General features: G+C 34.9%; 1 protein-coding gene across 1 annotated transcript; it reads right to left on the reverse strand.

Annotated features, from left to right (window-relative positions):
* Window positions 1-211: 211 nt before the first annotated feature.
* On the reverse strand, window positions 212-16,308 carry LOC121383969 (E3 ubiquitin-protein ligase MIB2-like). The gene is made up of 7 exons (XM_041514090.1): window positions 15,875-16,308; window positions 15,442-15,574; window positions 7,583-7,682; window positions 6,261-6,346; window positions 4,701-4,873; window positions 3,986-4,158; window positions 212-1,879 (listed from the first exon to the last, which is right to left on the reverse strand). Exons 1-7 carry the CDS (start codon window positions 15,964-15,966, stop codon window positions 1,830-1,832), a joined length of 807 nt encoding a protein of 268 aa, XP_041370024.1. The 5' UTR covers window positions 15,967-16,308; the 3' UTR covers window positions 212-1,829.
* Between the last annotated feature and the right edge of the window lie 114 nt (window positions 16,309-16,422).

The raw sequence follows: 16,422 nt of genomic DNA on the forward strand, positions 1-16,422 counted from the left end.
CGTGATTAAAGTACAAAGATATAGCAATACTCAGAACAGTGCGTAAAGTGGTTTACATCGTTTTTATAAATGTATGAGACAAAATAGCTGAGGTAATGAATACAATAACAAACTTGGCACCAGTTATTATCAAATTTATGTCCCTTGTGAAATAATTTTCATTTCTCACTCGCTAAAGCTCGTGACAACTGAAAATTATTTCACTCGGGACATAAATTTGATAATAACTTGTAACTCGTTTATTATTCTTTTTTTATAACTATTTTTGAGAAGTATATTTATGGAAAGAAATAAGGGATAACATCAACACTAACAGGGAAGGGTGACTACAAACAAAATCCTCATCCATCACGGCCCGTGAAGTGTCATTGAAAGGGTCTATACGTGGGGGGGGGGGGGGAGGACTGTCAGTGCGATGGGTCGGGTGATGGAAATTTGAGTGTCTGATCCTGTCTGGGGTTTTCAGCGCTATGCACTTTGAGAAAGCGTGGAATTCAATGTGTTCAAATATAGCATTTCCAGACTTCTTAAAACAATGACAGGGAAATATGGTGGCGTCATGTTATCCTCGCCACCGCCACCCCCACATTCCGCGGCCCTTATCAACCGTATTATTAACAATCAGTTTTACATTACTGACATTTAGTGCCACCTTACATCTTTGTACTTTATGCAGATATTATGACGCCAAAAACAACTAAAATTTGGTCTACGATACCAAGTGTTCCCTTATTTGTTTCTCTCATTATATATACAGTATCATGTACAACGAATATCTGAAACTGAATTCAGTCGTCCAACCTTGTCTCCCCCACTTATCCCCATTCCACGTCTATTTGTGACCCCTTAACAAATGCGTATTCAGCAGTACCACTCATCTCCTTACACCAATTCCTGTTACAACCAATCCAATATTTGAATCCCAGTTAAAATTCAGCCGGCATTTGTATCACTGTCAAAAGATCGGCGAGTTGACAAACTACATCGTGACAGTTGGTAGTCTAAGTTTAGCATTAAATCTTCCCATTTAACCATTAAACCTCACTCTCGGTAAGAGCCGGTACCCGGATACGAACACAGTACCTACCAGCATTACATCAATGGTTTGAACACTAAACCACCAAGGCTTATTAGCGAGTGCGTTCATGGGTAGTTTACACTATAGCCGCGATTCCGAACAGACAGACGCGTTTTACGGACATGATGAATAGAACATGTTCTAACTGGAGATGATGTACAAACTGTACTCACTGTGGACTGCGCGTCTAGTGGAGACAGTTAAAGTTACAGTTTGTTTAATTTAACGACGCCACTAGAGCATATTGATTTACAAATCAACGGCTATTTGATGTCGAGCATTTAGTTATTTTTAGACAGGCAACCCGCCACATTTTTCTATCAGTAGCAAGGAATCTTTCATATGCACCAGAACAGGACAGGACAGCGCATACCACGGCCATTGATATAATTATTTGTAATTATAATGTAATGTATAAGCCTTTAACCCTTTAGCGTCCGTCTATGTATATGTGAATAATATTCATTTAACTGCTCGTCTTGAAATAGTCAATACATAATAGTGTACTTATCTGTACATCAGATAATTACAAGGTGCTACAAAAACGAAATCAATAAAAATAATAATAAAATGATACCAGTCCCCCACCTTTTCAACAAATTCAAACAAAATTCAAACAAAATTCAAGACTAAACAGAACATAGCCATATCCTCAAATTTCTAAGCGTTATGCATTAATTATTTTCTTAGCGTCTTCTCTCTTCTCCAAAACATACGTAGGTGTGGGTTTCTTGCATGATGCAACTTTTCCTCAATCAAGTTCAATAGAAAAAGCTTCAGCTACATGTAACTCGTTGGAGTCTGCAATTTTAGAAAAATTAGCGGTATTCATTATTTAAATTCTTTACTGAATTCTTTCAACTTCATTTATAAACGTTGGCTTATTAGATGCATGGGGAGGGTCATAAACAGCAAATATTTTCATAGTATATTTTGAAAACCGAGCAAAACCAATAACGAAGCTTCATTCATTTGGAACGTGTTCAGGCATGGATTTTTCTTGTTAATCTCAATAAGTTGTAATTCATTTTTATTGGTTTAAGAAACAAACAAATCAATACAAAACAAAACAACTAAGTACAAGTTGGTAATTGTGGAGCCGGTACCGGCATGCGAACCCTGTACCTACCAGCATGTAGTCCGATGGCTTAACCACTGCGCCACCGAGCCATTACCATATTGATACCATTCATATGCTAATTAAGAATTACTCGTCTTGAACTAGTCTCAGGGGAGAGAAGGGGAGCGAGAGTGATAGCTCCCCTTAAATGGCGAGCTCTGTATATATCTAAACATAAGGGTCAGTCTCTAAAATGGAAACATTTTCGGTCCCGGCTCTAAATTATATTATAAAATGAATATATTTCCCAATATTTGTTTTCCACAGAATATTACTTTGACATCAATACACGAAACCAGACATATTTGTAATATATTTTGGACATTATTTTTTTTTATAAATTTGTGTTTTATTTCAGAAATTATGCCGAAATCTCATGTCCCTTGCAAAGGGGTGAAGTTATATACAGTTTAATATTTTGTTAAAAAAATCTATTATTGTCTAACGTTTTCTGCATAAATGTAATCATGAGATATTAAGTAATAATACTGTGCTATTATACTTTTTTTATTAATTATATTTTAGGAATTTGTTTACAAAATATGTGTGTCCCTTATATATATGTCCATACTGTTACCTCTATCATAAAATGTTCATAATTGGTGCTCAATGAACTTGGTCTTGTTGTACTTCATACAAAGGATCTTCCACTCCGTGTCTTATCATTTGAATGTTGGCTTAATTCAGTAACTTGGACACAACTTTTTGAACAAGTAGGTATATTTATTTGCATTCAAATTTTGTGCATCCATACTGTTACTGTCTTTGCATATGCCAAAATTAGAAATTACTTTTTTAAATATTTAAGGAAATTATGTTGTCTAAGAGAACACCATGTACCAACCGGGCATTCTACATTTGACCTTGTGTACATAATTGCTAAAGTATTGTAGAATTGTCCTGTTATAGTCCATATTGTTACTCATGGACAGAAAACATAGACTATTGTGTTTATTATTATTTTATTTTTAAAAATTCAACTTAGCCTGACCTTGCCAATTATGATATTCTGTTACTTCAGTACATTGTCTTTATGTGTAGTACTAATAAAACAAAATTAAACATATTTTGTTTCTCATTTTTATCTTTTCCAAAATGTTACAAATTATTATTGAGAGATATTAAACTTTATATAACTACACCCATTGCAAGGAACATGATATCTGGGCAGAAGAAATATATACATTTTATAAATGTAATATAATTTAGAGCCGGAACCCAAAATGTTACCATTTTTCATATTGACCCATAAAATCAATTCTGTGTCGTCTGAAAGAATGATATTCTAATAATATATACAAATAACATATTAAATTAATGCTGCACCATGTGAATAATTCACCAGGGCGAGACGCCACTATAGAAACAGAGCAGAACATATATCATGAACAAACTTTCCAATCTGACTTAGATGTTTTGAGGTCCTAAATTATATTAAGTTTAAAAACTACATACGAATTGAATAGATGTATTGCTGTAAGTAAAGAAATATTAAAACATAGCTTGAAACTAAAAGTATAACGAGTATTCCATATAAGTGGATACAATGAAGTTATAAACAAATAAAGAATTAGCAGTACAACAATAAGATTTCTATATTTTTGTCATTTATTTTTAAAATGTCTGTATATAATCCTCTTGTAAAGAATAGGTTATGCCACCTCATAAATAATACCACTGCTAAGTAGGTCAAATTGCAGCTTGTAGATCTTAACGACATGACCTACATGGCTTCCACAGATAACCTTGTTCAAATAGCAGATGTATATATTTAAAATGAGTATTACCTGCATCAACAGCTTTTGTGACCTCTCCTCCACAAACTGGACAAATGGACACCATCTTATGACATTCTCTGCACGTCATCTTGTGGTTACATGGCAACAGTGTGACGTCAGCGGTGCGTGAGAAGCACTGAGAACACAGCAGAGCGCTGACTAATGCAGGCGCAGGTTTACTGCTGTTAAAAAAGGAGAAATCTCAAAGATACGATGGTTTATAGTTTGTTTTGTTTAACGACACCACTAGAGTACACTGTTTGAGAGATACGATGGATTCCTTCAGCTGCTACTATACAAGAACACAGCACAAACGTAACGTGTAGTTAAACCAGATTTACTGAAATAATATTTATAATCTTAACGCTTACATTAATCACGACTAAGTAAAAGCAATTGCGTTCTCTTGATCATGTGAACTTTCATTCGACCAGTCCTGGAGAAAATCATCAAATTCGGGGAAAAACGATTGGAAAATTCGGGCAAAATGAGTTGGCGTGAGCATTTTCCATACCTTAGTTTCTGTAGCATATATTTTAAACTTTTGTGAGTACTTTTATATGTTAATTTTCCAAATGATATTTTAAAGAAGTATAAATAAACTAATACAAACAAATTGGGTTTCGGTAACCTCTTTATTAAATTTTAATTATCTCTTGGACTACACAAAACAGAGATGGATCGTTAATTTCAGTAAGGGACATAAGTATATATATATGCATACCTTTCTATTTTGAAGTTTTCTACAGCTTTTTTCAGCGTCTTGTTAGAACAGACATCAACTGGAGTTTTGTCGTCTTTATTTCTGGCGTTGACGTCTGCTCCATGCTCCAACAGGAATGTGGCCAGCTTAATACGACTCTGAGTACCAGCGCCCTGTTTCAGTAACTTCTTTAGCTGCCACAAATAATAATAATAATAATAATAATAATAATAATTGTCATTATCATCGTCATTTTGACTATGACAACGATGATGACGATAATAATGCTGATAATAAGAAAGAAAAAGACAAATCCAAAAACAATTTGAAACAGTGTTTGCTAAGACTTTTGGAGAGAAGTTGACAGATTAATCTACAATAATTGGACATAAAAGTTTAGTAAATTATTTAATCACAACAAAGACCAAAACGAAATGACCATACGTGGCTTTCAATAACTGCGAAAAGGGCAAGTGCCACTGTCGTTACATCAACATTTAATGTGATCTAGAGAAAATTATAGAAAACGTAAATATGCATGGAAATGTATGATACTTTAACTATGGAGTTAGAATCACACTGATGTGCTTCTCGTAAGTACTTTATTAAAGGGACATTCCTGAGTTTGCTGCATTGTAAGATGTTTCCAACTAATAAAATATTTCTACGATTAAACTTATATATTAAATATATTTTCTTGTTTAGAATATCAGTGTCTGTATATTCAATGTGTTTCTGGTCGTCTTAATATTTGTAAGAAGCCCAAACGGGATTTTGTCTTTAAATAATTTCGTACGTACGAAAAAACATATTTTAGGAAATAAAGTGAAATTTAACCTAGTACAAATATTAGAACAATCAGAAACACGTTTAATATATAATCACTAATATTGTATGCAGAAAAATATATTTGATATATAATTACAATCGTTAAAAAGTCTCTGTTAGTCGATAACATCTTAAAAATTGCAGCAAACTCAGGAATGTCCCTTTAATGCAACCTCGGTAAATACCCTGTAAATATAAAATATGTAAAAAAAATTATCAATTTGTTTAAACTCTGTCGGTACGGACAATTACTTTTAACCGCCTATTTGGCCGTAACACGTGTAAGGTAGTGCTTCACTAATTTCCACGTGTAAATCGAGGCATTTCACATTTGCAAACACTAAGGTAGTTTCATCTCGGAGTACAACATTTCAATAGCTGTGACAGTGTGTAAACAGAGCGAAATAACTAATACCAGGTTTTGATGTTCTAAACATAGACAAAACGTTAATAGATTTCAATTACATCACCCATATAACTGTTCTTTGTCATACAATACGAAAGTTGACAGTTTCCTTTTACAGTATTGGTTTATAAAATACATAACTTAACAAGGAAGGAAATGTTTTATTTAACAACGCACTCAACACATTTTGTTTACGGTTATATGGCGTCAGACATACGTTAACAATTTTTCACTATGTTTATTGTAACCGTAATTGATTATGCAACACAAAGGTTGTTGATATTATTTTACTAAATCTTCGATATGTAGTATTGGATTATATCAAACAAAGGTTAATAATGTCTCACCAGATCTCCTTCTGAGCTCCCTGAGACCCCCATCAATACGTGCAGAGGCGTATCTTTGTCAACGTCGACCATGTTAACATCAGCTCCTTAAAAGAAAATAAAAAAAAGGGAAAGAAAGTATAATTTGTTTTATGATACACTAATTCATTTTAGACTACTAATATATGTTATGGGATCATACTACTATTTCATACAATATAATTCTATGGAGAGGAGTGCCACATTTCTTTAGTTTAATGAATTGGAATCACAACTGATATCACAGTTGTTTTATGAACTGTTGAAAATAGGGTTCAACCAGTGGCGTATCGTGGGTTGCCAGCGCCCGGGGCAAGGCAAGTATTGCGCCACCTAACCAGTGGAGCGTTAGCACTCCCCGAGTCCCTTCCACCAGTCCAGAATTTTGTGCCCAGGGCAACCGCCCCGGTGGCCCCGCCCACGCTACGACATTGGGTTTAACTCCAATAATTCATATGATGTAAAACATGTTATTATCCACATAGTTCAAGATATCGGGGGAAATATAACCAATATAACTCACGTGTGTCATAAAGATTCCACGTGCAGCTGGCGGATGATATATTGACCGCATTTGAATTGACCTAAATATGGACTACATTTTCCTGCCATAAAACGTAAACAATGACATTGTAAATTCAAAGTATCATACGCGCCAGTTTGACGAAACATTTTAATTTACAAAACAAAATATATTGACAAGCCTACATTGCATGTTACTCATTTAAAAAAGTAATACCGTATGTAAATTAAACAAAAATTTTACATAGTTTATATTTATAATCATAACACTTGTAGACGACGGACATGGCTGCGTTAGCAGAAATCCAGATAAATTATCTCGTAAAAATTGACGGAAGACTAACTGGAAGGGTTATAAGAATAATTCAACTACTAAATACATACAAGATATTTGTTTGCAAAACGGACTAAAGTATCAAACAAGTGGCCAGATATAGATTACGTGTAATTGCCGAAACATGTTTAAACTTGTCAGACGATCCATTAACTTTGCCCGATGAAGTAATAAGTGACCTTCTTACTGATGATTTTTTTTTACGAACCCCAACCGACAAAAATTATTTCAAAACGATTTCAGCATGTATCCGACAACGAAATAAATACATTTCTCAAAGGAAACTAAAATAAAAACACAAGCAAAAAACAAAAAATAGTCCACGATAGTCCATCTGCCGTAATGGTGTATATATGTATTTATGACAGCTATAGGTTCAAATGTAACCTTACTGCTTTGTGAACTAGGCGCCATGTGCATGATTAAAACCACTATGAAAATATATTACCTGCATTAACTAGAATTTTAGCTGCACCCAAAAAGCCGCGATGGCATGCAAGATGCAAGGGAGTAGCTTCTTTATTGTCTTTGATATGCACGTCTGCTCCCTGCCATTGAAGATAGAAAAAGAATATGGTGGATATGATCCAGAAACTGCATTCGTATTTTCAGTTGTTAAACAAATTCAAAAGTCCTTAATGACTTGAAGGAGATCTTCAAAATTACATAATGGAAAATATATTTATTAATTTTGGTCTGAAATGTATAGACTATGCCTTGAACTATATGCCTCTGAACAATTATTATTAGGATTATTAGGGCAACCATTATTTATGTCTAGTGATAGCACATTACAGTGTTCATATTCTTAAATTAATTATACAAACATTATGTATACGCTCGAATGATTTGTAGTTATTTTTCACACATACAAATGTAGAAATTGAGAAATATCACGTTTGCGTCTCAAGCAATGTTCCTTTAAATTTTACAACTTGCAGCATCATATAAATAACAACATTTAATAATACATATACCATTTTCACGATAATGGCAGATAGTGACATTATAATAATAATTATTATACTAAGTTAAGTAAGCACAAAGTTAAATCAAATACCTAGGTATAAAATATAAATTGGACAAATATACAATACTACTATGTAATATATTGTTATAGTGGAACATTTACAACTATGTTCAAAAGTAATGTATATGTATACATTTATATTGTGACTTCTGATATTTATTTAATATCCCAGTAAAACAATACAAAAGAAAAATTAATCTGTGTTAAGACAAGGAAAACCTACACTGTGTTAATATTACAACAGAATTCTTCTCATTTATAATGCGATTTACATATCAGTATACACTCTTGTCACATACGTCTGCGTGGCATAGAAGTCTACGCATGTTAATTACGTTACATTATGTCTTGAAACAAGTGTTGGGGTATGCTTGTAAAAACGTTAATTTAAACAAAGAAACAGCGTTGATTTAATTTTTAAAAACAAAACAGTTGTCAAAACAACACATCTTGATTGTGAATATATGTATAACACTTATACTATATAACAATGTGATTGTACAAAGCTAAATTAATTCACTAAAGGCAACCTCGGTCACCTTTCAACACGTGTGTGTCTTATTTTATGAATACACGCAAGATGCTTATAAATCCATAGTATTATAAAAAGAAACCTAGCACACTTAAATTCAAAGAACTGTTTAATTGTAATAGCATAAGCACCCTCTGTAAAATGTCAATATTTGAATGTGTTGTCACCATGTATCTTCATTTTTAAAACGTGTATATATTTATTTTGAATTATGTTTGTATATATTCTACGAAGAACTCCTGTTGACATTTTGTCACTGTAAATAACTATTGTACAATCATTCATATGCTGTCGTTTGATGGCCTGAGTGTACTGAAATAAATTTTCAAAGTTTTACAGACACCGCTGTAATTATCAACTTTGTATAACATCATACATAAAAGCTTCAATACATACATGTACCTTATTTGAATAAGAACATGAACAAGTTTATTCAATAGTAAGGCCAAAACACATCATATATATATATTGTCGCATGCGAGTGGTTAACTTACAAAACATCATCGCTTAGCTTTCTTATTAAAGATACCTGATATAAATATAATGACAAATTGTACAACAATAGTTCATTTGTAGATGACATCAGCTTCACAAAAATAATCGAAGGTGGAACATGCGAATATTTATTGATAAAATAAAAAAGAAACGTTTTTCTTAAGTCCGTATACTTTTTACACTCAAGTAATACATGTAGTTGGTCTTCAATAAGAAAAACCTCGTCATTATTTCTACAAAACGGGCACCATCTTTGTTCATAGGTTATATTGTTAAATTTGCCAGTGTCTACAGCTAATCCAAAGTTATTGCGTCTAAAGTTCGACAGGACCCTTTTCAAATGTATATTCAATAGAGATTTATACTGCTTGTAATAATAACATGAGGCAGATATATTTATATCAGCTGACCATTGTTGCTGTAAAGTGTCATAGTCTCCGTTTAAACAATGAGATAAACAAATCAATATTACGTAGTACTTACTACAAAACCAAAACCATAATTAAATAAAATTTGTTTCACTTCTGTAACCCAATTAATGCACCTAACATCATCTAAAGATTTTAGCATCAGATAACTTTGACAAGGTAATCTGAAAAGTGGTAGTGGTACACCAATATTTGATTACTCTTGTCATATAAATAAGTTGAAGATGGACCCTACCACACTCACCCAACACAATATCATTTTAGGTTTTTTGCTGATTTCCCAACCTTACGCAGGTATTTACATAATTTAATTTGCACAACTTCAATAATTTTGCATCTGCTAGTACCCATAGTTCTGATCCATAACATAAAATTGGTGTTATCATGGCATCAAATAATTTAAAGCTATCTCAAAAGAGTATATTTCCTGCTCTCTTGTGGTACCGGTAAAGTGTCAACAAAGATTTGTTTGCCTGTGCAGAAAGACAGAGATGTGCTTTATTCCAAGATAATTTAGGAGTGAACATAATATGTAAATACTTGTAAAAAGAAACTGCTTTAATTTGAGATCCCATGTAAAACCACTTTTCATATGATCGAAGGGGACCATCATTTCTAAATACCATAACTTTAGTCTTATCAAGATTAATTTTCATTCCAGTAGCTATGCAAAACTGTTCAAAAACTTTAATATTGGTTTGTAACTGAGTGCATGTATCAGCAAGTGTGGCAACATCGTCTGCAAATATCAAAGTATGCATATTTTCCATATTAGCTGAAATGAATACTCTGTGATTACCAGTGTTTTTGAAGAATTTACTTAGTTTACTCATAAAAGTTATAATAAATTGAGGACTAAGAGTACAACCCTGACGTATACCGATATTATACTTGAAATATTCAGAGAGCCCATTTACTGTCTTTACATAAGCGCTGAGTTTACTATACATTGATACAATAATGTTTTTGTTTTTTTCCTGAGATGTCAACCTCAATTAGACTATTCAATCAAACATCATGCCACATTGTGTCAAATGCTTGTGAAAAATCTACAAATAAGCAATAAAATCTTCCCTTACGTGTACAAATATACTTCTCAATAGCTGCATGGAGAGTAAATATATGGTCAGTAGTTGAGTAATTGTAATTTTTTAATCCATAAATGGAATAAATGGTTTATTGTATCTGTTAACGTAAACATCCAAGCATACTTTGAATTTCCCCCCATGTGACATTACACTAACATTATGGCTGCCCAGAATATAAAGCTGACAGCATGGCTTATGTTTAGCTATAGTCTGTTTCATAATTATCATATGGATAATAAAACATTATTTGTGATCATTTACAGAGTTAATAACAAACAACTTTTGTTGAATAATGATAATAAATTTTGACATTGGCTTTTTTTATATTGTCATTTTGTGTTATCCAATTATCCAAATTAAGGAGCATGGAACACCATTTATGTTTATCTTATTTGCATAATCTAAGTTAACCTGAAACAAACTATAATAGGAAGTGTTTGTTGTCTTAAACTTGCGAAAAGTCAGATCCATTACCGGGATGTCACTAAAAATGTTTTTGTAAGAGAAGTGATTACAGACGTATATGTCGTCATGCACGCCAGTAAATACAATGGGTGCCATTAAAAAGCGGTTATTACTTGAGTTTAACCACATCTTGGCTAATTTGTAAATATGACATGAGAACGTGTTAAATAAGGTGTTTTTGTATTGTATGACGTCCAAAGAAAGAATAGGAATAAATGTTTAGTCAAAAATCTGTTCGATGCGCCCACAGCATTCGTTAAAACCACAAACAGTCAAAATCGTAATTCACAAGCAGGGTCGTCTGATGAAATCACAGGTTCAGTAGAGTGTATGCCTTCCATGTGTACCCAAAACGGCCAGGCAACGCCTCCTCGCTGACTGCCTTATGTGTGTAAAGACTACATTAGAGATACGACGTCATTGTTCCACTAATGAGGCACCAAGTTCCTGCAAAGTGTAAGGAGGGTTCCCGAGAGTGCGCAGGCATCTTCCCAGCACATTCCTGACGTGCTCCATGGGATTCATGTCGGGTGACCTTGAAGGCTAATCCATGACATTGATGCCCGCGTTCCTCAGGTAATCCCTTGTCAAGATGGCCATGTGGGGTCTGGCGTTATCATGCTGAAAGATCAGGCCTGGACCATGAGCTGCCATGAAGGGCACAAGTTCCTGGGCCAGCACCTGGTCGCGGTATGCAGCAGCGTTGAGGTTGCCATGGATGACAAGAAGTCGCTAAACACGACTCTATTCCATTCCTTCGGAGTCCATCGCGCTGTGCCCACAGTTGACGTTCACGTCGATGAAATTGGGTCGAAATGGGTCCAACATATGGGCGCCGCGTGTGGAGGTAAGCTGTTCACAGCCGATTTCGGATCGTTTGCGCGGACACCCGACATCTGAAAAGTGCATTACTGGTTGCTGCAGCTGTCATGAAACGGTTGCGGAGGTGATGCAGCACAATACCACGGTCATCTGCCTATGACGCCACACATGGTCTTCCCAGTCGGGGGCGATCAGCTGTGGTGCCCATTTGTGATAAAAGTGATAAAACATAGGATGGGTATGTTTTAAAACGTCTCGGCATCAGTAAAAACAGTTACACAATATAGAAAATCACTACATTGCACATGTTATGTAGACTGAAGAAGTGTGTTTTGCTTATCGACACCACTGGAGCACATTAATTAAATAATCGTTAGCTATTGGATGTCAAACATTTGGTAAATATGACTCGTAGTCATCAGAGAAAACCTGTTACATTTTTCCTAAAGCAACAAGGAATCTTTTAAATTCACTTTCCCACAGACAGGAAAGCACATGCCACGGTCTTTGCCCAGCTGTGGTACACTGGTTGGAACGAGAAAAAGCCAGTCAGTTGAATGGATCTACCGAGGTGATTCGATCCAGTGACGCAAGCACCTCAAGCCAGCACTCAAGTGACTGAGCTAAATCCCACCCCTGTTATGTAGACAGGTACTAAGTAATTGAAACAACCAGTAACGTACCATTAATAACTGTGCAATTCCCTTGCTCCCGATGAACTATATAGTGATCCTGGATAAGAGTTTTGTCCTTCACATACTGATGAACGATATCTTTAATATCCAATTATGTTCAGTCTAATATGTGTACCTATAAACCTTTAAAACCCTGTTATATAATATAATGTTTACCTGTAAACCTTTTAACACGCTGCTATGTTTAGTATTTATCTGTAACCCTTTATATGGTTAGGTAGGAAATAGCATCGAATCGTGCACTTTATAGTAGAGTCATGTCATTTCGTAGGTGGGTACTTGGACTCTTTCTGAATAATATGAGCAAGAGAAACACCTTTAGCATGACCTCTGGTGGGAGTGGCCACACATTTAATTAGGTCAGTGAGGTCATTCTTTTATTTATGCAATTAAACTACAACCAAAAACCCCCCATAAAATTGTGCATTTTATAGTAGATATATATTATTTTGTAGGTGGGTACGTGGACCCTTTCTGAATAATATGAGCGAGAGAAACAATTTGAGCATGACCTCTGGTGGACGTGGTCACACATTCAATTAGGTCAGTGAGGTCATTATTTTATTATGCAATAGACTACAACAGAAAGAACACTAAATTTCACTTAATAGTAGAGACATATCATTTTGTAGGTGGGTACTTGGACCCTTCTTGGATGATATGGGCAAGAGAAACACCGTGAGCATGACCTCTGGTGGGCGTGACCACACATTTAATTAGGTCAGTAAGGTCATTATTTTATTTATGCAATAGACTACAACAGTAAGAAAACAATTTTTTTTATTTGTCCCCAATGAGGGGCCTCTGTTGCTCTTCTCCCTGTTGAACAAGAGAAATGCTGCTTTCATGGAAAAAATCAGATGTTTTAGTCAACATAGGATTATGGTCTATAATATTAACCATTCCAGCTTTGAACAGATATTTTCTCAAATATTTTGCATACAAGGTGTGCTACATGAGATGAAATTGGCATTACCCTATGATATGAAATACATAGTCCAAGGGTGGAAAGTGTATCAATAAGCCTTTTCTTCTTTCTGTGTGCACTTTTAAGCCGATATAAATGGGAAGAGGGGTCTCCCTCTCTTTCTTGTTTCTTTAAAAATAGTATCTTTTGCAATCTTCCAGCAGTTGAAAGCAGTCATCCGTACAAGAGTAAATACAGATTGGCTTTGTGGTTTGACATCCAAGTCAAACTGTTCTATACCTGTTGGACCATCCAGGATAAACTCATGGCACTGATTTGTCTTGACAGTTATGATCTGGGCTGCTTCAGTAGCTCAAAGGCAGATAGAGTACATGCTCGTTTTAAAGTATCTCCAATGTCTTTATCAAACAGAAGTATGACATCTCTTTCATATTTTCCATGTACCAGGCCTGGTATGGTTGCTTCAAACTTTTATTGCAAGCGAGTAGCATGTGCATTATCCTTCAAACCAAGATGACTGAGACGGAAGGAACAGATTCGAGACACATAACCCATCGTAAAAACAAGGGCAGTGTGAAGGTGATCACGTAACTTTGCAATGTATGCCACAATATCTGCAAAAACAATCGTAATTCACTGGTACACACCTGTTATAAGCAGATAAACATTTGTTAAGATAGTAAGAATCCTGCGCCACTATGTCTTCCTGAGTAGCTCTCAGTCTTCCAGTTGCTGATCATGAGTGCATATTTTGTAGTCCAGGGACAGAGTGGGTGGTCGATGAAATCCTACAGTGTCAGGTGAACCATTACAGAAAACAAACCCAGACAATGTTTGTTTTTGCTTCGTCACTAGCCAAGTCATCTGTAAACTTTCTTGTTTTCAGAGGGCTAGGATGATCGTCTATTACCTATCGTGTCCAGGTCAAAACAGTCTTGCTTACTTTTGTGTCATGATTTGCCATGATGCCTCATGAGTTCTGGAAGTTTCTTCAAAACCAAACCCTTCATTCATTTTAGATAAGAGGAACAGGTATTGGTGACTCATCTAGTTCTTGACACGATATCAAATTATGACAAACGTAGATGGATCCTGATCCGTAACACACACACACACCCTCCCCCTAATTGGACATATAGGAGTGCTTTGTTTAACGGATCCTGACACAATGCACACAGATCCCAGTCAATAGTTAATTCATAATCATTTTTTACATTGAAATGGTACATCTGGGTTGTCATATCACCTGTATTCCCGAGACATGGCCAACTACAATTAACAGAAGTACGAAACGGATAAAATTCAAATAATTGTTTTTGGCCCAGATGGGTTTCCATACATTTTGCAATGCAGTCTGTTCCATTACTAGTAATTAGAATGTAAAAGGAAAGAACCGTTCATAGCCTAAATAAATGTATTACAATCAACTAGTTTTCATTGATTCAACTGAATTGAAACTATAGTTAAAACAATAAGAACAGTAAACCGATTAAAAACTGCAAAATTCATCGAGTAGTGCGCGTTTTGCTACGGTGTCTGATGACGTCATATCAGGCGTGATATTACGAAATTGATCTCTGCGATGTATAACCTACGGTATCCCGATTTTGTCTTAAAAACATTGATTGGATTTTTATAATTATCACTGAATCTATTAGAGGTTATTATGATCGTGTTTCTGTAGCCTAACATAATTGTCACAGTCGGTAGTATCTCCGTGGAAGAGGACATCTTTCTACTAAGAAACGCAACATTATTCTGCTTGCCAGTCTCACATCCTAAATGATCCTATATATCTAAGAATTTTATTATTTAAATGTTTACCTGCTTGATAAGTATCTGTGCTGCTTCTGTGTGGTCGTTTATTGCTGCAATATGAAGAGGTGTGTACCCATCTTCCTTTTTTACGTCAATGAGACTCTTGTTTCTTAGTATGACTTTCTCAACTAATGTACCACTGAAAGTAATTCAGTAATTCAGTTATTCAGAGGTCATTACAACAGGGCATTTTATTAGAACAATTACAAATAGTATCACCCTCAAAAAAGAGAAACACCCACACATAACAAAACACCAACATGTTAGTAGCAAAGGTATATGCTTTTAAAATATGGCAATGAATATGAGACATGGTCATGCATTGGACAGCACTGATTTCTAATTAAAATTCAAAAATATATCATCAGTTTTACATTTTCATAATTATCTACATAATGATAAAGAATACTTATCGTATCGTATTGAATTATTACATTACCCAAATTTGCCGTGAAACGCAGCCCACTGTAGTGGGTTAAATCCTCTTTCATTGGCAATAGTTAAGTCGAGGTTTGGTGACATCAGAATCATTTCTGCACAAGTGATCTCGTTTTGCCCTATAGCATCATGGAGAGGAGTGTCGCCAGAATTGTTCTTCAGAAAAACACAGGTAAATTAACAAAATATTTCATAAACATATGTTTTCATTCAAATATGATCAAGAGCTCCTCATTAATTTCATATCACACTCGTCGCACACGATGAGTTCAAACTTCAGCTGAAAGTAATCTAAATCATATCTGACTTAAAACGAGAAAAATCCTCTGTATACAAGGCTTCTTAAAACTACATTCTCACCTCGCCATGTTAAACCGTGATTTACTAATGCAAAATACGAACATAAGTACCATTTTAACCATCTCCCAATCTCACCTCGCCATGTTAAACCGTCATTTACTAATGCAAAATACGAACATAAGTACAATTTTAACCATCTCCCAATCTCACCTCGCCATGTTTAACCGTCATTTACTAATGTAAAATACG

This window comes from Gigantopelta aegis, chromosome 10, assembly GCF_016097555.1.
Source record: "Gigantopelta aegis isolate Gae_Host chromosome 10, Gae_host_genome, whole genome shotgun sequence".
NCBI lineage: Eukaryota > Metazoa > Mollusca > Gastropoda > Neomphalida > Peltospiridae > Gigantopelta > Gigantopelta aegis.